The following is a 24155-nucleotide window of genomic DNA, read 5'->3' as shown; positions in this document are numbered from 1 at the left end:
TTTCCAATTTATTTAAATGGTTCTCAAGCAGTAGTGATGTTAATACTAGACTTACTAGTATCAATTTGTGGTAAAAACACAGGCAGCGAAACTATCATCAAATTATAATTTGCAACTATTATCCCTTTTTTATACTACCGTGCGCATCACCAATAGTCCCTTTAATTAAGATGAAATCATGAAATTGAAATGGCATCTTCAATTGTCCATGAAAAAATAGTTTTATTTTTATTGTGTTTTGTCCATAAAAATTAGTCTATATCTATCTGTGGTAAGTTTTTATATAATGATTCGGGTTTCATTTTCTCATCCTCTTACTATACTAATTTTGCATAAACATTCGTCATATTCATTACCAAAATTACTTTTCGTAGACATATTGATTACTAGTAAATACAGCAAAATGATAAAATAGGGAATTACTACTACTTTCAAATATTTTAGTACTAATTTATGTACAAATTTATGGAACACGAAATTTGGTTAAATGATAGTTAATCCCACGAAGATAGCCAATTATATCATAATTTTGATATTTTTCTTAACTCGTTTATTTGTATTTGAAGGAAATTGTGTATCCGAAATTCATGATTTTTTGTAAATTTTTATATCACTCACAAAAGTCGTTGATTTTAGTATGAAAATCTTAAAATATTAGATTAGCCTAAAGTATTTCAGTTTCCAAATCATTACATAATTGGCTATTTTTCAAAATTTGGGGACTTAATCAGAATTTCATGATTTTTATAACAATTTGCCCTTAATGTATTAATATGTGACCACTAATTCATGGCAATGAACTCATTGAATTTGAGTTAAAGTTATTAATCAGAATATATATATTTGAAAGTGAAAATTATTACTAATAACAATAAATGGTCTTAAAAGGGAAAGAGGTGGTAGCATGCAGGGAATGTGCAGAACATGGAATACAATTCATGCTGCTTCACTGTCTCTAATCTCTCACATGCAATCTCCCTCTCTCTCTCATCAAAGGTACACTCCTCTTTCCCTACTGCATGTGCTCTCCATGTGCATCCTTCTCTCTCTGGTTTTACTACCTTTGGTGGACCATCTCACAGTTGCATGTGCCCTTGAGAGGCCACCACAACCCCCCAAAAAAACCAACTGGTTTACAAGCCACAACACCCTTTTCATGCCACTAATGCCCTTGGTTTGCTTCCTCCAAATATTATTGGGTGGCATTTGTCACCACTCATAAAGATGTCTCACTAATTCCATGTACAATCTCATGAACTTGCTTTTTCTCTCTTTTCTTTTTTGGCTCTCCTTTGCCTTTTTGAATCATCACAATTTCAACTCATGTGTTGAATAAAACTGCTGGAGTTTTGTTATGTTGTCAAAATGTGTATATTGATTGGGATTAACTAGAAATAGACGATGGCAGATTTGGGGGAAATATTGTGTGGTGAGTTGTAACATAGTCTTGTGTGGTGTGGGAAAATAGATAACAATGATATATGCACTATACTATAATTCAAGAATAAATGCAAAAAGGTTCCTATTAAACTTAGTTACGTATGTTATAATTTAAACTCAGTTGATTAACAATTAGCTTAAGGTAAAATATACTTTTAGAACTATAAACTTTTAACAAATGTTATAAACATTGTCCAAGCTGGATGGATAAATAAATGAGAGTTTATAATCAAATAACTCAATGTACAAGGAATAAAAATTCAGCGATCCAGAGATATTGACATGTGGTGTATTTAATCGCGATTGATTGAATACACCATATCCGGACAACTAAATTTAGATATGGAGGGGTATTTTAGGAAATCAAGTAGAAGAGTCTCGATGAGTCGCATGCATGTGGAAATTGCAGCTTTCACTGCTTAAATTACGTCTTCCCGCGCTAAACGTATTTCCAATTGAGATGGTAAATTTGGTGGTGCCCTTCTTTGTAAATTACGGAAACACCCCTGCTGAAATATCTCTTGCGTGGCGTGGCCCCCACCAATCATTCATTGCCACATGGACTTATTTTTGTAGCACTCAATGACTTGCCCAATCAATGGGTGGCACATGATCCAATTTAATTTAACTATAATTATTAGGAAAATGCAGTTTTTTTCTTAAATGTAACGCCCAAATTATTTAAAATTTTGTATTCCCTTTCCATACTGGCGGATATTTTTCTGGAACTCGATTTTAGTGTTCAAATTATTAAGACTCATCCACCGAGTAGAAGAGAGAAAAAGATAGGTAACAAAAATGAGATAGAGAAAATAAAAATAAGTTTGGAAGTAGGGATGTCAATCGGGCCAGCCCATCGGGTTTCGGGCTGGCCCTACTCGGGTTGCGGGTCAATCGGGTGCGGGCTAATCGGGTTGTGATTTCTTTCGGGTTGTAAAAGTTCAACCCTAACCCTAAAAACTCGGGTTTCGGGCTAGCCCAACGGGTTAATCGGGTTGCTACCGATAAGATTAACATGCGATCAATCCAATAAATAATGATGAAAATTTGTTATATTCATAAAATGTAAAATATTTAATTATGATAAATTTGAGATATATGGTCAAACTCGATCATAAACATGATCAAATGCTAATAATTGAGATATTTCGTGAAATTTTAATGCATATTTTAGAAATTTAAATATTTTTAAGTGAATTTGAAGTTTTTAATTTATTTATCAATTATTATATTAATAAAAATTCAATACATAATTTGTATATTTAATATAAAATTTGAAAGTTATTTTTTTAGTTATCTATATTATAAAATTAATCAATGAAGTGTCGAATTAGGAGTAAAAAATAGAATAATAGAAATTTTATCGGGTTTTCGGGCCAGCCCATCGGGTTTTCGGGTCTGGCCCTAACGGGTCGCGGGTTAATCGGGTGCGGGCTAATCGGGTTTTAATTTTATCGGGCTAGAAATTTCCAGCCCTAACCCTATAAATTTGGCGGGCTATTCGGGCCAGCCCACGGGTTGCGGGCTACATTGACATCCCTATTTGGAAGTAGTATTTGATAGGTTAAATTATTTTATAGATTAAACTGTAAATTATTTTCTGCTTACAAAAAATCATAGATATTTATTTCATTATTGTATAAAATCATTGCATTCTACATCAATTTTAGTATATATTGTACTTAATATTAGAAATGGGCCACTCACCCCTTAAAAGGCCTTATAAGGGGCAGGGTTATCCACACTTATATAGATTAGAATGGATCTTCACCAAGTCGATGTGGGACAGAATTTAGAGAATTTAACACGCCCCCTCACGTGTGGGCCGGAAAGGACATCGGTCTTCCATCACGTGGGTAGGCAATGCAAGAGAAACCATCATCGATGTGGGACGGAAAAGACATCGGTCTTCCACTCGTGAGGTAGATAAGAGATAAAGAGAAAACCATCATCGACTTGGTCCCACTCTGATACCATATTAGAAATGGGCCACTCACCCCTTAAAATGCCTTATAAGGGGGAGGGTTATCCACACTTATATAGATTAGAATGGATCTTCACCAAGTCGATGTGGGACAGAATTTAGAGAATTTAACACTTACTATAATGCGAAAAAATTGTACGTATTTCCTTCAATTATAGAGCTCGAGCGTAGAAAGTGCATAAAGAAAATATGGTAAATCATTATCAATCTACTTTAAAGGGAAAAAACCTCTAGCATAGTATTAATATAATAATGTGATGCATTATCATTTGAATTATTCCCATGAATATTGTGCTTTAGTTTATTTGCTAGGGTACTTCTACTTTTCATTGGTGTTTTATATAGCAAATGAGGATGTTTCATGTTAATTAAGGAGTAGTGCATGGTAATTCTAAGTAGATATATAACATTTCTAGAAATATCTTAAACTTCCAATAACATCATCATATTTGTGACCACTAACTACAAATCTACATGAATGCGATTGATATTTATACCATTGAACTTTCACTATGATTTTCCATAGTCAATCTGATTACATAAAGAATATACTATATTTGATCAACAGAAAAATAGTTGGTGAATTTATTTATTTATATAACGTGACAATCCAATTCTGAAATTCATGTGAATAACATACTAGACCAAATGTGTCACCCCTCAATTAAATAATCCAACCCCACACAGTACACATGTTATAATAAATCTCCCATATTTATTTATTAACAAAAGTAGAAAATGGCATTTCCGTAATTTCAGCCACAGTCGACACCGCCCCTACTTATATACGCCCATAACGCCATTCTCGTTACGCCGTATTCCCTCCACCAACTCCGCCACTCACCGCCGCTGCCATGGGCTCAAAGCCGAGGATCCCGGCCACAACCGCCGCTGGAAGGCTGAAGAGGAGGCTCTCAAACTCCAGCAGGAGGCTCAGAAAGCGCCAGCTCTGCCCACGCAATTCCACCAACAGCGATTCGTCAGTCTCCGGCAAGCTAGCGGCGCTGAGGAGCCTCATCCCCTCCGAAATCGGAGATGCGAAGCCTGACCAGCTGTTCCTCGAAACCGCCGACTACATCGTGCTCCTCAAAACTCAGGTGCTTGTTTTGCAGAAATTGGTCGATTTTTATGGATCGCAGTCGCAGGAGAATCGCGACGGTGTGTAGTAGTTGCCTAGGGTTTTTGTAGGTGCGATCAATCGGCGTAATTTATCGTTTGTTTGCGGATGTGCGCGCGATCTGATGCGTATATAGTTATTTGCGAATGGATGGTAGATGTTCCATCAAAAAATCGGTGGAATTTAGTGTTGCAGAAATTATACATCGAAAAAAGCGGAAAGAAGAAAGAGGACAATTTCCCCCCAAAAAAGATAAAAAAGGTGAATGGAGGAAGAAGAAGGTTGAGCTTCTTTTCCTTTTGGCTATTAGTATGAATTAATTTATCAGTTTCCATGCCAATTATGTACTAATTCGAATTAGATTACTTTAATTAGTTTACATTTTATAAAATTTCTTCTTGTTTTTTTCATGAATTATTGTCATTGCCTAGATCAGTTTTATGATTTTGTTTATCATATCTCTCTCTCTCAAATGCGACATTACTGTATGAATTATGAAGTGTGTGCGTAAAGATTTGAGTGAATGAAATGAAGGGAAGGGAGCATAGAAATGTGTTCCCATATTGCATGACAAAGGCCTCTCTTTCACAGCCTGCAGCAGCAGATGACAGCACGCAGCTGCCACCAGGTTGTAGATGTACACCAAAATTCCATTTTTCCATAAATATCAATTCCTCAAAAAAGTTTGGTCCGTCTACATTTTTTTAAAAAAATTTGAAAATTAAATCACGAAACAAGAATTTTGACAATCATCTCATCTATCTTATTCTCAGTGAAAAATACGATGCTATAACAATCGGGTTTTAAACACGTAAAAATGTTATGGCTATGTTAACTCATTTCTTTAGAGTGATGCGTGTTTAATTATGTGGACGTTGGTGTTTTAAAATCGAGTAACATATTATTTTCAAATGTTGCCAAAAATGAGGCAGATATGATAATTATGAAGTTATCTTCATTCATAATTTAATTTTCAGATTTTAATGAATCTACCAGAATTTGACAACTCCCTTCATGAATATCAATAAAACTTGCCTCAAATTGAGCACAATTGATATTTCATATTTTCTCATATCTTACTTTCCTCATGTATAAATCAAATTTGTAGTTACTCAGATAAAATTGAGAAGTGAGGGCATGTGGATGAGTATAGGAGTAATAATTTATATAAAATAAAAATAAAAAAAGTAGTATAATTATTATGGACCTTATGGTAGTGATATTTCATGTGATATCTGAGGGAAACAGACAGCAGTGTCCCACTTATGTAAATGAGTCCACATGCCATGTTATGGCGTGGCCGCCCACAGACAAGAACTACACCTCGTGCTTTTGAGAAATGCGACAATCGGGGAAATCCTTTTGTCTCTTTTCTTTCATATAAATTCAAAGTTATTTAACTTAAACCCTTATTTGGCCTTACATACGAGGAATGCTGCTTCTTATTTTTGCTCTCAAAAATAATATTTTTTTCGAAACACGTTGCCTTTTTCACCTTATTATAGAAAAAAATTGCGTAGTCACGAGAAGGCCTATTGTGATCATAAGTGGTCAATTTTTAGTCGATAATTAATTATTATACTAAATCTTTTAGTGAGTGTGCACCAAGTCCTCTATGGGGTCACATACTCACTCAAATAACCCACTGAAAAATGGGTTATCCAAACGGGTCGCCCTCAGACCTCAGTTGTATGGGAAACCCAAAAACATATCTCATATATTATGTTTCAGAATTTTGGAATGTTGGGGAAAATATTTACTAAAATTTATATAGTTATTATTCCAAAGTTTCAAAAGAAAAAAAAATGCTGACGCAGGTTAGGATGCAAATAATTTTATTTCCATAAAGGAATATCACTCCTTTTAGTTTGAGAATGGTCACTTAATTTAAATGATAAGATGAATGAATGGTTAGAGTTTTCGACCCCCCTCGATCATTATAAACTCCCCCAATTAGTGGAATGAGACATGTCTTTGATAAAAGTATACAAAGTTAAAACCCATAGATTGAAGTAATTTGTGTTTATTTCGCTATCTTCTACTCGAAAATGAATTCTATTGCGTATCGATCTATTATGTTACTCAAAATAAGCATTCCTTTAAAATTTAACCAATCTTTTTTTACTTTTGAGCCAGAGGAAGAGAAAGTACTGAAGATTAATTCGAAATATTTCAACGCTACACATAAAAATGTCATAATTTTTTTGTAAGATAAAATGTCATAAAGTTCAAAAGTTTTCACAACCTAGATTTTCAAGAATAAGAATAAATAATGTAGGTAGGTTTTGGTTGTTTCAATGGCCCATGAAATTATAGGCCTAGAGAAAAGTTTGGGTTATATCACTTTTGGGCCTCCTTCTCTTTCTCGATCATAAACTTCTCTTTCACACTTCCTTGCAATCAATTATTGTGCAAGTCTTTAGGCCTAAAGATAAAATGGTTAATATGTTTGGCCAATACTCGTCTTTAACAATTGTATTAAAAAAAATAGAAATATTTAAAATGATACGAGTTTTAATGTAAAATTGGTAAAGTAAGAGAGAGAAAAAGAAAAATGAGTAAAGTAAGAGAAATGAAGAGAAAAAATAGTGAAAGTAGAGTTAGGGCATCTCCAGTGGCTTTCGCCCAGCAATAGCCCAGCCACAAACTCTTCCTGTCACATCATCAGCACTAAAAATCCTTCTGCCACATCATCGAGACAAGCAAATAGCCCATCAATAGTCTAGCCACATCACCCCTAATTATATAAAACAAATAATTGACAATCAAACAAAATACGGAATTAAATTTACGACACATATACGAGAATAATCAAAATTTTCATTTAAATTAAAAAAAGTTCATTAAAAAAATCACATAATTAAAAAAGACCCCTCTTCCACGCACGAATTACAGAATTAAAAAATTAAAAAGTACAATCACGCAAATACGGAATTAAATTTACGACACAGATATGGAAAATGCAATAATTTTATTTAAATTTAAAAAAAAGTAAATTATAAAAAATTACATAATTAAAAAAACCCTCTTCCACACACGAATTACGGAATTACAAAATTAAAAATTACAATCACGCAAATACGGAATTAAATTTATGACACAGATACGGGAAAATGCAATAATTTTATTTAAATTAAAAAAAGTAAATTATAAAAAAATTATATAATAAAAAAACCCCTTTTCCACACACAAATTACGGAATTACAAAATTAAAAATTACAATCACGCAAATACGGAATTAAATTTACGACACAGATACAGGAAAAAGCAATAATTTTATTTAAATTAAAAAAAGTAAATTGTAAAAAAATTACATAATTAAAAAAAAATCGGCTAGCCGATTCCGGGCCTACAATGGCGGCTAGCGGATCGGCTAGTCGTTTTGCCGCTCGCCGCCTCGCTAGCCGATCATTGGAGATGCTCTTAGTGGATTGTGGGTTACATGTCATAAAACAGAAAAATTTTAAAGTTTCTATTTTTAAGGAACGACCCAAAATGGAAATAGTTGTTATTTTTAAAAAACGGAGGAGTATGTTTAATTATCTGTAAAAAAAAAAGTAAAATCAGTTATTAAGACACAAACTAAATAAATTATGGAAAAATTTTATCCGTACTATATGCACAATCACATAATCAATATCGTGGCACAAGCTTAACTGTTTTTAAAAATGAAAAATGAAAAATGAAAAATGAAAAAAAAAGTTATCCATTTCTGCATTATTATGATTATTAAATCTGACAGCAGATGATATTTTTGTCCCAAATGCCACCTTGCAAAACCAATTATCAAAGAGTAGATGGCCCACATTTTTATATGCCGCGTTGCACTGAATTCCACCACCTTGCTGCTTTCTCTCTCTCTCTAAACTTTCTCTCTCTTTCTAATTTTATTTGTGCATTTTCTTTGCAGACTAATAATCAGTATCTGAAGGTCCAAGTTTTGTTGTTCTGTATCATTTTCATTTTCCTCTTCTTCAAATTGGGATGAATCGATTTTTATAGCTGCGGAACCGTAAACGGTAAAATTTTCTTCCTTTCCTTTCGTCGCGGATTTTAGTTCAATTACAGTATCAGTTAGGGTTGGATTCGGTTGTATAGAAATTGAAATTAGGATTCGATTATTGATTTTTTTATTGATGATTAGATATGAGTATTGTGTTGGAAATTTTAGTTGCGTTTACGTTGTGTCCGTTTGGTTGGATTTCATTTGGCTTTTTATTGCTTTGGGAGATGCATATGTTCTGCTACATTGTGCTTTTGGAATAATGCTTTAAAATGTTTTTTGAAATTTTGTTTGTACCATTGATGAGATTTGTGGGTAATATGCATTAAATTTGACCTGGAATTATTAATGGCTTGTGTTTGTTTTTCGTGATCTGCTGTGGTATTAGTAAAATTTTACAAAAAAAGTCTCATCGATGTTGGAGTTTGTATAAATCAAATCGCAAGCCTCAATTTTTTTTGGTTTTGATGTGTTGAGGAAAGCATTGTGATTTTGATCATTTTTTGTGATGTTAATATTGTGTGTTTGTGCATCAATAAGGCTAACTTCAGATGAAATACACTGATGCATTTTATGTTGAAATCTTGTTCATGTGTTTAGCTATCATGAATGTTCAATGCAATCAATCTTCTTCCTTAGTTTCGTTTTCTAATAACCACTTGAAGTTTCATTTTTTATGGATCCAAATGAAAAGTCTTGTCATATGATTCAGTAATAAGGGGCATTTGATATTCAAGTACATCAATTGGTTTCAGGAACTGATACAAACTTAATAAGTACTGGTAGTCTGTCTCCAACTCTCTAATGCTGCAAAACTGGTGCCTTCAAAAAGTTTGCCTTGCGAGTATTTATTCCTCTGGAGATGGAGATGGAGATGTCATCCGAGGAAATTTTGAAGGTTGTGTTCCCTCTTCTAGAAGGTAGAGATCTGGCGACGTGTATGTCAGTTTGCAAGCAGTGGAGAGAGATTGCTCAAGATGATTACTTATGGAAATGCTTGTGTGCAAATCGATGGCCGTCTGTCTGCAAGCAGTCATCCCCTCCTATTTTGTCTTATCACAACCTATTCAAGTCGTTTTATAAACGCAAGATGTATAGAGCCCTGCTTCCACCGAAACTATCCTTGAAGGATTTGGAGTTTTATATCGACATTTGGACTGAAGATAAACTCATGTTCTCAGAAGTGGTTCCAGGACCCGTACTCCAAAAGGGGTCCTGGACACCACCAAATGGAATCTCTGATGTTCTTAGGTTGCACTTGACGAGCCCGGACTACAAGATGACATTTCCAATGCAACCGAGGTTTAACATCCCTTTGGGTCAGATTGTCAGTGTCTCTGTATTTGTAGGCCGAAGGGATACCCAGAAAGTTGCTTGCATTATAAACAAGTCTATTTGTGATTATATTGATCGCTCCACATTCCGGGCCCTGGCATTTGATTACCTCGACTTTTCACCTGAACACCCTTTTGTGTCGGGTATTAGGGCGTGGATTTCTTTGCTATTCATGGACCATGGTAATGAAAGTGACATTGATGTTTTTGGGATTGAGCTGGATTTCTGCGACGCTGCAGACTCAGAGGACCAGGTGCTGTGGCTCCTCGATATGCTCGATTGGAAGTAAATATCAGTATATATCAACTATAGTTTGCCTAATGGCTAAAGTCACCTCTCTGGTATAGCTACTGTTTAGAACAAATCTTGTGTGTATATTCTCTTTATTTTTCGTATTTGAATAATTATGTAATGCAGTTGAGTTGTGATCAATGTTTGTGGCCATTGACTGACTGCAATTCCATTGTTTGGGTTTTAAAGGAAACAGTTTCCCTTTCTTTTATGAATGAACGGCCCTTGATATAGTGCAGTGTGTCAGTTTCACTTGCTTTCATGAAATTGGTTTTAGAATGTGTATATGTTGCCATAATGCCATTGACAGGTTCTTCTTTGGAAGCATGGCTTTTTCCTGCTTAAAATTGCATTACATAATCCCTTCCATTTTCTCGGGAGTTTTTTTTTTCTGAGGTATCTCTCCTATTGACAATGATTAGCGCTCTAAGCGATTGGTCCATTTATATGTGCATGGATCAAGCCTCTTACCTCAGCTTAAGGGACGAGGTGCTTAACAACCATCCCAACTATGTTGGTTTAGAAAAGGTAGTTTTATTTGCAAGGTACATATACCATTGGTGAGCAAACCAAGTCGTATGGTTTTGGATTAAGCAAAAAGCTGTAGTTTCAACACCGAGCTGCCCAAACTCTTAATGCAAGTTTACAACTGTTTGTTTTAATTGGTTTTCTAGCTCTCAATTGTAATAATACTAGGAATTAACTATCAAAACAAGGGATCATATAATTTATTTAACTTAGCAATGCATGTGTTGTTCCAATTTCAATACGAAAATTTAAAACTTTTGTCAACACACCTATGTCTTAAAAGTCACCAACTTTGCCCAAATTCCGGTTTTTCCCACGACCTTTAAAATTGACGTATAAAGTCACCAACTTTGCATTTAGTCGCCGATTTCCCATGATGGTTTTTCCGGCGAACGAGTGAGCTGATGTGTCGTTTTTAATTGACGTGGCGGCTGACATGGTCAACAATTATTGACTGTGCAATAAAATAAAAAAATAAATTTAAAAAATAAAATTTAAAAACAAAATAGCATGTGAAGAAAGCTAGCACATTTAGCCCGAGGAACGGGAATCAGAGCCACAACGGATATGAAGAGGGGGATCAAGGCGTTGAGAAGGAGGTACACAGCTGATGAGGAATGATCGATTGACTTCACTACGAGGTTGTATAGAGCAGCGCTTACACCATTGAAGCTAACGGTGAAGGAGAGCGCGAACGGCATTGCAGAGGGGAAATTCTTGATGCAGAGAACAAAGTAGACTGTGTTGAACCAGCAGATGCGGCAACCAGCTAACAAGCAAAATATAAGTACCTACAGTTGAAATTTAGGCTTCAATTCAATCAAAATGATTAAAATTGGGGAGAAACACGCATTGGCATTTCAATTTAGTGATAAAAACTTTCATTTACAAAGGAGCAAATAATTCTTCATGTATTCAAATATTTCCAGATCAATCCACAACCTAATCAAATTACTATCGAATTTGCAATGTTACGAGATACTACATTGCATTATTGCATTTTACTGTAACCGATAATATAGAATTGGAGCTGAATCAGCAAAACCTAATCAAATTGGGGGGGAAGAGAAAGCAACTAACCACCGAATACGGCAGCGTAATCACGTTAGCAACGACGAGCCATTGCGCGCCGTAGCCGACGAGCCCCATCGCCACGGCAGCGAACATTACCGCCCAAAGCGGCATCCATATGACGGCAAGACCCGCCGACCAGCCCAAGGCCTTGCCGAGGTCGGAGGCGGTGGCGAGATAGTTGAGCTGGACCTGCGAAACCCCCAAAACCGACTTGAGCTCGGAAGAGTAGGCCGAAAAGTCGAGGTTAGTCCCCGTGAGGCCTATATCCAAATAGTGGCCGCGAGCACCATCCAGTTCCCCGATTTGGCCACCATTGTTGACAAGAGAAGGGAAGAGTAGCATTGGATGTTGAGCAAAGCGATTGTGAGGGATGAAACGACATCGTTTTAGGTGTTAGAAACGACGTCGTTTTAGGTGTTAGAAACGACATCGTTTTACGATTTTCCGATGTCATCCACGTCAACATTCAAGCATGCCACATAGGATACTTAGTTGCCGAAAAACACAGGGCCGGGTCAATTTGGGAGATACTAGCGACCCGGCAAAGTTGGTGACTTTATAAGATCGTGGGAAAAATCGGAATTTGTGCAAAGTTGATGACTTTTAAGGCAGTTATCCCGTAAAAAAACAATAAAAGTAGGGAAACCGTATAAGTTGCTAATTTTATTTCATTCCGGTTCAGTTTCACTAGTTCGGGTTACTTGGGTTACGTCTGGGTTTTGGGATCGAACTGTCTGAACGTTTAATTCCATATAAACGTTGAAAAATTCCAGGAGCACTGAAATGAAAATCAGTAAGTAACAGGAATGCTAGCACAGCCAATCATCGACTAATAGTATTACAGTAGAAAAATAACATAAACCAAAATAGCCTTAGAAGTGGTGCTCCGGATTGCCTGGATGAACTATTGGTTCCCCGGTAAAAGGATCGAACTTGTAGGGCTCACCAGTGTATGGATCGAATCTCATCTGAGGTCGAGACGCTTGCTGTCTGGAACCACCTCTAACGTCGGAGATCAAACTCGGATCTAATCTAGCATAAGATGAACTTGGTGCTGCTTGGGGTGGAGATAGATGTCGCTCCGCGGTTTGTATTGCTACCCTGCCATAAGATCTGGGGTGTGGTGGAGTTACCTCGAACCGAGAACTGCTTCCCTCCTCCAGTATTGTTCTTGGAATCGGGATGGTCTCGGGCACATAACGAGATCGGCTTCCTTCATCCCGTATTGTTCTCGGAATCGGGATGCTCTCGGATTCATACGGAGATCGGCCTCTCTGTTTTGCTCTTCTTAACATTGCTCGACTAGATAAAGGATAATCCGGGTGTTGCGATGAATGGTAAATGTTATGCCTGAAAATCAATCAAGAAAGTAATGTATTCTGAACATCGAAGATATTATATTTTGACATCGAAGGAATATTTAGCAATCAACCAGGCTAGTATAGTTATGTAATGACCAGGTTCATTATGTGAAGTGTGCACATACATCACAAGACAGAAAATATACCTAGCTGTAGTGTCTACATGAGATGTAAAGGAACCAACGGGGGATGACAAATGATTCGAGAGGTTGAATGACTTGTATTCGCTCCTAGTAGCATCCTCAGCTCGCAACAAACTGACCAAGCTCTGATCCGGTCCCACTTTATCGACTAGGTGCTATGAAAGAAGTTGAATGGCTCAACAATGAGTAATGCAATAAGCTTAAAGCCAGTAGATTAGAGTTGAGTTACATACTTCAGAGATCACTGCAGCTAGGTATGCTGACTTATTGTGTGAAGCTGATCCTGATATCATAAACTACATAGAAGATTGAAGAAATTAATAGATGAAACTTGTTGTCGTAATCATCATATCGACTAGTAGCTTTTATTGCAAGGGAAAACAAACATCAAATCGTATTGTACATGTGGCTGTTATAACCTGGTCAAGAACGGATATAGCAATAGGCTCGGGTAATTGCTTGAGAGTGCGTAAACTGTTGACATCAATCTGTTGAAAGAAAAGAAAATTGTGAAACTTGCAGAATATTTCTCATGCGAAATATAGAAGCAATAACTACTGCAGGCCCCATATAGAAAATGCAACTTGTGTCGTATTGTATCTAATACACGAATCTTTACACAAAATTAGTGCAACCGAGATTTCTTCAAATCCTTTCCATTCTAATCTTCTATTTAGGGGAGTATTAATAAACAATAGTAAATGATATGATCATTGAAAGATACTGCTAATTCATCGTGATAAGTTCATTTGATTTTGACCGATCTACTCCGTATGCGTAAGTATGAACTCTGTGAAAACAAATTGAAAGAGGCCCGACCACAACATATTGTTACCAGGGTGTGTAGATCAAAGTGGCCAGACCACAAGTCCACAACATATTTTAATGTTCATAATTCCCTATTCTATTTTCAGTAAATAACTTAAGAGTGAAGGCAGACACGGTATTGTACATGTTTACTGATGAACGCTAAGGTCATGCTTGGTATGATGGAACGGAATGGAATGGAATGGGAGTGGAATTGAATCAATGTAGGAAAGGAATCACAATTATCTTGCTTGGTTGGCACAACAAATTCAAAAGGAATGGAATTGCTCTGCCTTGATTGATTTCATTCATATGCTTGGGCTACTTCAAGAACTATATTGCATTACCAATCACCAAACAGTCATTAGCAACTTGAACTACTTACATCAAATCTGGTGGCAATTCCAAGTCGTAGGATTCGAAGCAACCGCTCTTTAACAGCTAAAGGCAACGCTATTACGGCATCCTCGTAAGGATCAGCAGGCTCCAATTCCTGTAGGACAGCGATGACATGTCATGGACCATGAAGAAACGTGATTATACAAAAGATATCCTAAAAAGGAAGTACTGGATTCTGTAAATAAATTTCTTCAATAAGAGAAAGATTGGATTTCATATGCAACCGTTGTGTTTCTTTAGCGTTGAGGAACCCATTATGCCCAAGAAAATAATACTACTATAGATATAATATCACCAAGCAAGAAACTAAAATATAGCTGAAACTGAAAGAAGTATTTTCGGAGCCTCAACTCTTAATTATGCCTTCTTTTTTGACATCAACAATAATATGTAAATACGATATCACCAATTCCTGTGTTGCAAATGCTATAATGTGCTGCTGAAAATTGAGTGTCCCATGCTTTCTTTTGGTTGGTGCTATTGCACACCACAATTAGCACTACTAGTATTTACTACAAATTGTGATCGTCATCATGTTTAAATAATAATAATTGAGATGGAGATGTATTTACCCTCGAGATGTGGGAATTATGGATACTTGATCTTAATATTTTAGATTGGTCAGAAATAGAAGAAGTATTTTCTGGATACTCACGAACTCGCTTCTTGCTTTTCTCCATAGGTCTCGCAACTTCAACCTGTTTGCAGGCAAAAATTTCAGATATTATTCTCAAATGCATGTTAACATAATGAAAACCAAAAGTAGATTGTAGAGAGAGAACGAAATATTAGATAGCAGTAACCAGACTACACAGAAGTTTCAGTAAGTTTACCTTTACCTACCTGGATTACATACTCTTGGCCTTCCCTAGGTCCTCTGACTGTTTTCCCGTTCAGTTCATCGACGGCTCTCTCAAGATCCTGCATAAGAATTAATAGAGTTTTGAGGCTGTAACTATATAGAAGTCAGTGCTGGAGACAAGAAAATAAATAAGATTTTATCAAAGAAGACATACTTATCAAGTCAAATAAAAATATTTGGAGAAATATAACTAACTACCCTATGGAGACAAAATAACTCGGCTTGAGAGGCATATGTATCACGAACATGACAAAATGTAAACCAACTTACCGATCTCTCAGTGAAATGAACAAACCCAACAGATGAGCTACCTTTTTTGGACACCACCACTCTCTCAACCTGAAAGAAAGCATCAACATTACATGATAAGTGGGTGTAATATATCAAAGAAAGGCTGAAATCAATGCCAAAATATGTAGAGACCTTCCCGTAGGGGTCAAATAATTGACTTAAATATTTCTCCTCGGCATCAGCAGGCAAATTTCTCACAAAGGCTACTTTCACCTGGAATAACAGAAAAGAAGATCAACGATACAGCAGCATCTCTGAAAGTTATTAAGCTTATTATTCATAAGAATATTGGTTATGGACCTTAGCAAGTTCTTTTGCATCAATTTCAGAGTCTTCTGCCCACTGAACAATTGGGTGCACACTTCCAAGACGAAACTCTGGTTGAGAGCCCACTCGTAGAGAGCGTGAAGCAGCCTGTGTTTAAAGAATTTTGAAGTAGGTATTTTCAATTTCTGATAGAGAATGGATTCATTCATTTTTTATTGGCCTCTGCTTCAATTAGAACAATTGACTGCAGATTTGATGCAGAAGAATTAACGATGTTAAATTGCAGAGGTAAATTTCAGTGTTGTTCAATTAAGTTGTTGAGGGTTGATTTCATGCTCATGGTTTCTTTGAGTTTTTTTGCTAAAATTCTCCCACCTGATCAAAAGTAAGGAGGGGACCAACCAAGATGATAGATTTGAGATAGACATGAGCTAAGTAAAGAGAACCCAGGCTCTGCAATGAGAATTACATCTGGAAGCTTACACAATAATTCTTCTCTGAAATGAATCAAATTTTGTTTGTGTGAGAAGGTGTTTACTTTGTGTGATAGGTTAGACAGATAGACAGATAAAACATATGATTCAGTACTTGAAGAATTAGATGATCAAGCAAGTTCAAAATTAACTAATCCTCAAAGTAAATGCTGGACTAGCCTATATTTTATTTATTCATCCCATCACTCAAAGTGAACTCCCTGCCAAACTACTTACGTGTAAAGTGGGCCACATGGAAGTCATTCAATAATTATTATCCCTTACAATCATTAAAACTGCTGATTTTTTTTCCTAACAGGCATAAAACAACCTAAAGCACAAAATTCCAGGTCAAAGATAGACATCATGGACATGGTTTAAGGTGATAAATATGAAAATTGAAGGATGAATTTGGGATTCTAGAAGACCAAACAACATGAGGGTTCAGAAGAGCATACAAGAGCAGAAACAACAGTTGATAATTCATAAAAGCTACAAATTTGAATTTCAGGTAGTATATTGAAGTAGAGGAGAAAGGTATACAATTGTATGACACATCCATAAAACAAAAAAGAATTTGATAGGATCTAACTATCAAGAAACTTAGTGTTAGCTTCTTTAACCATGAAAGTTTACTGGATAAATATTTAACCATTAGCACGTAGACAGGAGAATCAGACTATTTTTGGAAGCTTTTGGGTTTTGTCTTCTTATCCTTTTCTTTGAGGAAGGATGAAGATCAAGAAATTTGAATAGTTTTCTATTGGGAAATGTCAATGTGTTTGGTTGTGTTTTCAGAAGAAAATGGATTGCCAGAATGCAGTAGAATGACATAAATGTGATGTGTAATGAATATAAAGAAACCGTTTTATTTAACTGGACTGCATAGAGTGGAGAATAATGATTTCTTCAGGACAATGTAAAGACCTCCTGCATCCAGCATGAATTGGAAGGTATGGCATGAATCATACAAGAGTCAAGAGGTGAAACAGAGGATGGCATGTTCCAAATACTTTTAGATTTAGTTGACACAAGAAAGAAGAGAATGACTACGAAGCAGAAGATAAAGGATTCTTCATCAACCCTTAGTTTTATTTTGCACATTCAACAATAGAAGAACTGGTTGTGGTATGGTTCGAGTTGCAATTGATGCCAATGTGCAATGGCACATTGTTGAGAACTGATTATCATCAGAGATCTCACAGTTTGAGATGGAAGTTTACTAAAAAACATGCATAACAACTTAACAGTTCTTCAGATTTTTTTAAGACTAGTTCATTTTTTTTATCCTAAGCCTATGGTCATTTTATAATTTTGGTCCAAAACATTATGTTTGATAGCTTTGGATCTCTCACATTATGAACTGGTACATTTTTAGTCCAAAAGTGACATTGCCATTATATTTGATGGTAAAATGTTATTTTGACTCAATAACTTGAGACACTACTATTAATTAAACACTTGAACTAACTAAAATCCATTTTTGTCCTAAACAACATATGAGCATTTTACAATTTTGGTCAAGAACATTATCTTTGCTAGCTTTGGTCTAAACATTATAAATTGCTCCATTCTTTTTGCCAAAAGCTTATGAAACCTATATGTGTCACAATTTAACAGCTCTGTCATTTTTGGGCAGAAAAAGGACTAATTCAAAAAAATTAGAAGCTGAAACTAGCAATCATAACTTTATGGACCAAAATTGTAAAATGCTCATATGTTAAGGACAAAATTTGAGTTTAGTCTAGTGTTTAAGTTACTAATTGAGTCAAAATCGCTTTGACCGTCAAATGTAACGGCGTCGTCACTTTTAGGACTAAAAATGGACCAATTCATAATGTTAATGACTCTAAGCTATCGAACATAATTTTTCTTGACCAAAATCGTAAAATGACCATATGTTATGGATAAAAATACAGTTCATTCTATTTTTTAAATGGTATATTTGTTTTCAAGTTGTATGGAATTAGACTTGCAAAGAATTCCAGTTTTGTGAGTAGATAGAAAATATTTTAAGGATTGGTCAAATTTGGGAATTCATTTTTCAATATAATACTTAAGTACTTATGAGGATTTCCTCTAACAAATGGGTCAAAAAATGATGCTGGAACTCAGAATCAGAACCACCAACCTGAGCTTCTACCCTGTATAATTTAAGATGCAACAAGAAAGTCATAATTTCTCACCACAGAACTAAAAACAATGGCATTTCAGGACTTTTATCTGGAAAACTAGATTAGAGAATGAAAAGAACTCACAGCATGAGAGGAAAACTTGACGAAGGCAAAACCACGGTTTCGCGGCTTTTGACCTGGTGCGTCATTACTCATTGAAAGATCAACGGATTCAATATCTGGGAAAATCTGTAGCACATAAAAAGGAACCAATCAATGAGACAGAATGGGAACTTGGTTGAAATTTATGGGAACTTTTGCTTGAACCCCCATAAAACAAAAGAAAGGTACCTGCAGCACCATTCTCTTAAATTCATCGGCAGTCCAAGCTGAGATCAGGGAGAAAATTAGTCTTCCACACATAAAAGCAGACCAATGACATCAGAAGAACATATGGGTAGATTAAGCAAGCCCATCGTGAAGGAACCAGACATTATAATATATCATCCCAACTAACCAAATGGAGGTCTGTGTGCATATATGTGTGCGAGAGAGACATTTTAGGACATGAAATAGGCACAATAATGACTTCAATCACTTGAGCTTCAGGGAAAGTAACGAAGCCAAAAAATAGTCATGAAGTACCAGCACTTTTGCACATTATTTGCACACTATTTGCACATATATTATAGTTCCCTTAGCAATGTTATTACCAAATAGATGAAATTGCAAAGCATATCCTTACTGGATAAATGCAGCACCTGGTAGTGGAAATTTAATGCTTATTCATTTGTTTCTTATTCATTGATTTTATGTGCTTGTTCATCATTCTAATTTCTCAGGAAATATATGATTTTAACGGGATCCCTACCCCATACAGTGGATGCATCTCCATACTGGATAAATGCAGCACCTGGTTTCGAATCCCATTAGAAGATTGATGGATTTATATTGCTGTGCCTTTAAAATCACATCAACAATAACACCAAGGTATCGAACCTTTGTTCAAATTTCCGAAGTATAGAGTCTCTTGCTCACTTGATGGAAGCACTCCAATCTTCTTCCCATCTAGCTGCAAATCAAAACAAGAAATATTAATAAAGAAAATCGGAAAGGAAAAAAGACATACATTGGCAGGGGAGCATCTTTTATAAATGCATTGACACCACCAAGCACCACATGAGTCGGTCAAGTTCAATAGTTCGAAAAAATCAGAAGATTATTAATTGCCAAAAATGAGGATACTCCATAAGAAGAAAAAATTCCTAAGAAGTTAAGTTAGTTCTCACCAATATTCCAGTTTTTTCCTTCACAGCTCTTGCTGCGGATTCTTTCGTCGAAAATCTCACAAAGCAGAATCCCTGTGAATAAAATATAAGAGCAATGGAAATGAGATTGTATCCATGCTGTTGCGTCATTATACCTTCTCCTTCATATGGTCACGACAGTGAAGATGAAGAACAGCACAAAAAACATAATCTTCCTACAATAATTTACATGAGGTAGCATGTATTGACCTTCGAATAGCCTTTCTGGTCCTTTATCATGCGAACTTCAACTATTTCACCGCAATCGGAAAATGCCTGAGAGAACGAGTTATTTCAAGAATAAATTTAGACAAATATAGCTAAAAACCAACAGCTCATAATATTTACATTCATTTATGGATTGAGGAAAGAAGCAATGTATTAGATTTCATCAATAAAGCAACGTTGATATAAGCAACACAAGCACATCTTCTTGAAACTTTTCCTAGAAAAAGGAATATATACAAAAGATCTGGCAATCCCCAGTGAGTGTCTGCAAGCAGAGACCTAGTAACCCTTCAAAACACCAAATGTAATTATAAGGGAATTCGACTGTGTGTGTATGCAAATAGAACATACACAATTATTAGCCAAGAAGTATAACGCAACTCCTCCACGGCTGCCATAATCAATCAACAGCCGACCCGAACAGAATTTTTTTGACCTAATGGAGAATAATTCCCCCACTATATTAATTAGGTTCATTAAATTCATCGTCATCTTACCTTGTTTACTTACAATTGTTCCAGTGAATGTTTACTTTATACTAATACATCCAAATCTCTATACCAACCCCAAAATATGATTTATGAAGCTATCATAATCACCCGATGAACCTGCACAATCCTGCTTTTAATTATGGTTCAACATCTCTACACCACCCATTTTATTTATTGTGGGCCCTTTGTTTCACAGTATGGTATCATACATTGGCGGACCTAGGGGGGCATAAGCCACATAACACGAGAAATGAAAAATACTAAGAAAATAACACAAAAATAAAAGATAAAAATAACACTTAAGGAATCGGACTCAGACCATGGAAATTAAATGTTTCTACGACCTCTCACAAGAGCAGTTGTGGTACTACTAGGTTTCATAAATTTAGGATACGTAATATAGATACGTACACGTTGGAATTGCTGGGAGAGGGGGGGGGGGGCACTGGTTTCATTATCCCAAACATTATCAACCAAACACAGGTATATCACAAAAATATTATTGGAACTGACCTGGCGAATTTTCTCTTCATCGATGGTCCGAGGCAACCCACCAACAAAAACCTCAATCCCTTTTGCTGCATTCACGGAATGGAAAAATCATGAAGCCGTCAGACAAGCATAGCAGTATTGAACTAAATTAGTAAAATCTCGGCATATATAGGTTAAACTAATAATGAACCTTGGGTAATGAGCTTACCATGATCGCTTGCGTGTTGCTCGGACAGCTGGCTCATCTGTAATTAGAAGTGATCAAAACACTTGCGCAAACCCAAAAAGAAAATGTAAAAGTGAATAATCAAAGGTGCCGAACTGTGCTCCGCCAGCTTAAGCTCAGATATGGCTTCCATAGCATAATATAAATCTTGTGCGTCGATAACTTATCGGGAAAGATTGAGACTTTACAGATTCCAAAGCTTAAGCAAAATAATTGTAATTTTTCCATTGGCCTACAAAAGAAGTTTTGATTGAATGCGCACATCTGTGAACTAAATTTATTGTGTGCGTGTTATTTTTTCTGTCTCTGACTTTAATAGCTTTATTATTATTCACGTTATCAGTTATAGAATCTGAGAGGCAGAAATCACGAAGAGAATTAGATAAGTAGAGTGAACAGAAGAAAAGGATAATCGATGAAATCGTGCAGGGCAAACGGCAACATATTCTATGAATATCGTTTTAGCAGCTAAAACATGTCTCCTTTGAGAGCAAATTGAGAACAGAAAATGCATCTACATATGTTTACAAGATGTCACTGACCTTCTCAGGGGCCTAGGTCGTTGGAGAGACGTTGAGTGATTTGGGTTAGGGCTCCTGGCTTTTCTTCAACAACGTCTATTGATTGCCAGAATTGAAAAAAGAAGATGATAATTTAGGGATTTCTTGAGGTGGAGTACGGTTGAGCTCAGCCCTAAAATGAGTTGATGTCAGGTAGATTATGAGGAGAAATTTTGGAAAAAAAATAATAATTGCTGACCTTTTTCGAATTTAATATTAAAATAATTTTAGAATATGGAATCAAGGATATGTGAATTTTTCAGGATTTTTGTCATTTTTCTCCATTTTTTCCTATTCTTTTTTTATTATTTTTCTTATAAAATCATTTCATTTAATAATTAAAATCATAGAACATATGTACTTTTTAAAAAAGAAGAAAAATATTTTAACAAATAATTAAAAATGTACTAAGGGCATTTGTAGTGGCGCGGAATTCCCAAAAACATCTCCTGCCACGTCATAAAGACTTCTCACTGCACTGCCACGTCATACGGAATTCCCACTGCACAATGGCGGAATTCCCCGCAGAATTCCCGACGGAATTCCCTCAATAAAAAAATTCACAAATTCACAAATTAAGCAATTTCCGGAAGTAAACAATTTAAGTAATTAAAATTTCGACACAAATAGGGAAAAAAATTCCATTAAAAATGAAATAAAGCGGAATTCCGCGGGAGTCAACGCAATGGCGGACTTCCCCGCGGAATTCCGCTTAACGCTGTTGAACTACGACGTCCTCGGGGGAATTTCGTATCCGTTGCGGGCATGCACAATGGCGGACGTCAGCGACGTTATTCCCGCATGCCGGTGGGAATTCCGCTCTGACGTACGCCATTGCGGAATTCCGCTTAACGCCACGGAACTGCAACGTCCTCGGGGGAATTCCGTGTCCGTTGCGGGCATGCACAATGGCGGACGTCAGCGACGGAATTCCTGCACGCCGATGGGAATTCCACCCCGACGAGCGCCATTGTGGATGCTCTAAGTGTAAAACATGATGGAGCACTCCAATCTTCTTCCGAAGTATAGAGTCTCTTGCTCACTTGATGAAAGCACTCGGTCTTCTTCCCATCGTGCTGTTTGAATAATGTACACTCAACAAGCTGCAAATCAAAACAAGAAATATTAATTAAAGTAAACATAAAGAAAAAAACCACCCAAAAATAAGGAAACTCCATAAGAAGAGAGCATTCATGAGAAGTTAATTCAGTTCTCACCAAAATTCAGTTTTCCCTAATAAGTAGTAGTACCAAAAAAGAGCAATGTAAATGAGGTTGTATCCATGTTGTTGCATAATTATACCTTATCTTTCATATGGTAACAACACTAAAGACGAAAAACAACACAAGAGACATAATCTCCAACAATAATGTAAATGTGGTAAGCATATATTGACTTTGAATACCCTTCTTGTCATTTATCACACGAACTTCAACTATTTCACCACAATCGGAGAGTAGTAACAGTGAATTAAAGTAGTAAAATCTTATCATAAATATAATAAACCAATAACGAACCTGGAGTAACGAGCTTACCATGACTGCCAGAGTGTTGCTCAAAAAGCTTAGTCTTTTGTAATTAGAAGTGATCAAAACACTTGTGCAAACCCAAAAAGAAAATATAATAGCGAATAATCAAAGGTGTTGAACAAATTGTGCTCCGCCACCTTGAGCTCATATATGCCTCCCATATCATAAAATTCTCAAAATTTAGTATTGAAACAACAACAATTACCATTTAGTGGATAAGATTCGAGAACACAACTCAAACAAGATATAGGAGAAATTAAAATGGCAGCACTATAATAGAACCAGCGGATCTGTCAATCCCTTGGTATCCAAGTGCACATATTTACATCATATCCAACAATGATAACTTTATGTGCACATACAAATCCATTTTAAGTACAAGCAAATTTAACATCGCCAAACATCGTTCACGATGATTAAGATCAACATCCATTGGAACGCATTATACCTTTTGCAATTACGCACTCGGTTGTTGCAGAGCGCGAATGTGGATTGGATTGAAAAAAACCTAATGAATTTTGTTGCATTGTCAGAAACTGAGAATTGGGGATTCTTTCGGCTAAATGTTGTGTGACAAGTGGATGATACAGTTCACCTTAACTTGTGATGAACATTTTTTATTTCAATTGACTTTGAAACTTAATAGATGAAATTGGTTTATATATACATAGAGAGACGAATAAAAATTTGGATTATCCCTACTTAATATTGTTGTCCCCATTGTCGGGCCGTGCTTGAGTTGATTAATTGCGATAGTAATATGCAAACCAAATCCTAAAGGCCACCTCATCATCTTGCCTTGTATAAATATAAAACTAGGTTGAACGAACAAT

General features: G+C 36.0%; 3 protein-coding genes across 4 annotated transcripts; 2 read left to right on the top strand and 1 right to left on the bottom strand.

The window, feature by feature from the left end:
- The first annotated feature begins 4278 nt into the window (after positions 1-4278).
- On the top strand, positions 4279-4590 carry LOC121771980. The gene has a single exon (XM_042168887.1). It carries the CDS (start codon positions 4279-4281, stop codon positions 4588-4590), a length of 312 nt encoding a protein of 103 aa, XP_042024821.1.
- A 3779-nt stretch (positions 4591-8369) lies between these two features.
- LOC121772604 (F-box protein At5g39250-like) lies at positions 8370-10403 on the top strand. The gene is made up of 2 exons (XM_042169775.1): positions 8370-8560; positions 9300-10403. Exon 2 carries the CDS (start codon positions 9407-9409, stop codon positions 10166-10168), a length of 762 nt encoding a protein of 253 aa, XP_042025709.1. The 5' UTR covers positions 8370-8560; positions 9300-9406; the 3' UTR covers positions 10169-10403.
- A 2100-nt stretch (positions 10404-12503) lies between these two features.
- Positions 12504-21949, bottom strand: LOC121770663. 2 transcript variants are annotated; one of them, XM_042167428.1, is made up of 19 exons: positions 21776-21949; positions 21216-21252; positions 21029-21093; positions 20007-20072; positions 19779-19850; positions 19489-19561; positions 19361-19402; positions 18841-18878; positions 18634-18738; positions 15936-16049; positions 15768-15848; positions 15615-15683; positions 15326-15403; positions 15055-15180; positions 14469-14576; positions 13696-13764; positions 13510-13572; positions 13280-13431; positions 12504-13122 (listed from the first exon to the last, which is right to left on the bottom strand). In XM_042167428.1, exons 2-19 carry the CDS (start codon positions 21250-21252, stop codon positions 12645-12647), a joined length of 1836 nt encoding a protein of 611 aa, XP_042023362.1. In that variant the 5' UTR covers positions 21776-21949; the 3' UTR covers positions 12504-12644. The 2 variants fall into 2 exon arrangements, with proteins under 2 accessions (XP_042023362.1, XP_042023363.1); XM_042167429.1 differs by lacking the exon at positions 19361-19402 and having other exon boundaries at positions 21776-21948.
- Positions 21950-24155: the final 2206 nt, after the last annotated feature.

The sequence above is a fragment of the Salvia splendens genome, chromosome 16 (genome assembly GCF_004379255.2).
Source record: "Salvia splendens isolate huo1 chromosome 16, SspV2, whole genome shotgun sequence".
Lineage (NCBI taxonomy): Eukaryota > Viridiplantae > Streptophyta > Magnoliopsida > Lamiales > Lamiaceae > Salvia > Salvia splendens.
Note: the sequence above shows the minus strand (reverse complement) of the source record. Positions and strands in the feature narration are given on the sequence as shown.

Bases quoted from the DNA above. Each gene is read 5' to 3' on its own strand.
- LOC121771980 (XM_042168887.1), top strand. From the start codon at position 4,279: ATGGGCTCAAAGCCGAGGATCCCGGCCACAACCGCCGCTGGAAGGCTG.
- LOC121772604 (XM_042169775.1), top strand. From the start codon at position 9,407: ATGGAGATGGAGATGTCATCCGAGGAAATTTTGAAGGTTGTGTTCCCT.
- LOC121770663 (XM_042167428.1), bottom strand. From the start codon at position 21,252: ATGAGCCAGCTGTCCGAGCAACACGCAAGCGATCATG. The intron at 14,577-15,054 runs GTAAATACATCT...GCTGTCCTACAG, and splicing joins ATAATTCCCACATCTCGAGG to GAATTGGAGCCTGCTGATCC. The intron at 13,123-13,279 runs GTATATTTTCTG...ATTGATTTTCAG, and splicing joins CATGTAGACACTACAGCTAG to GCATAACATTTACCATTCAT.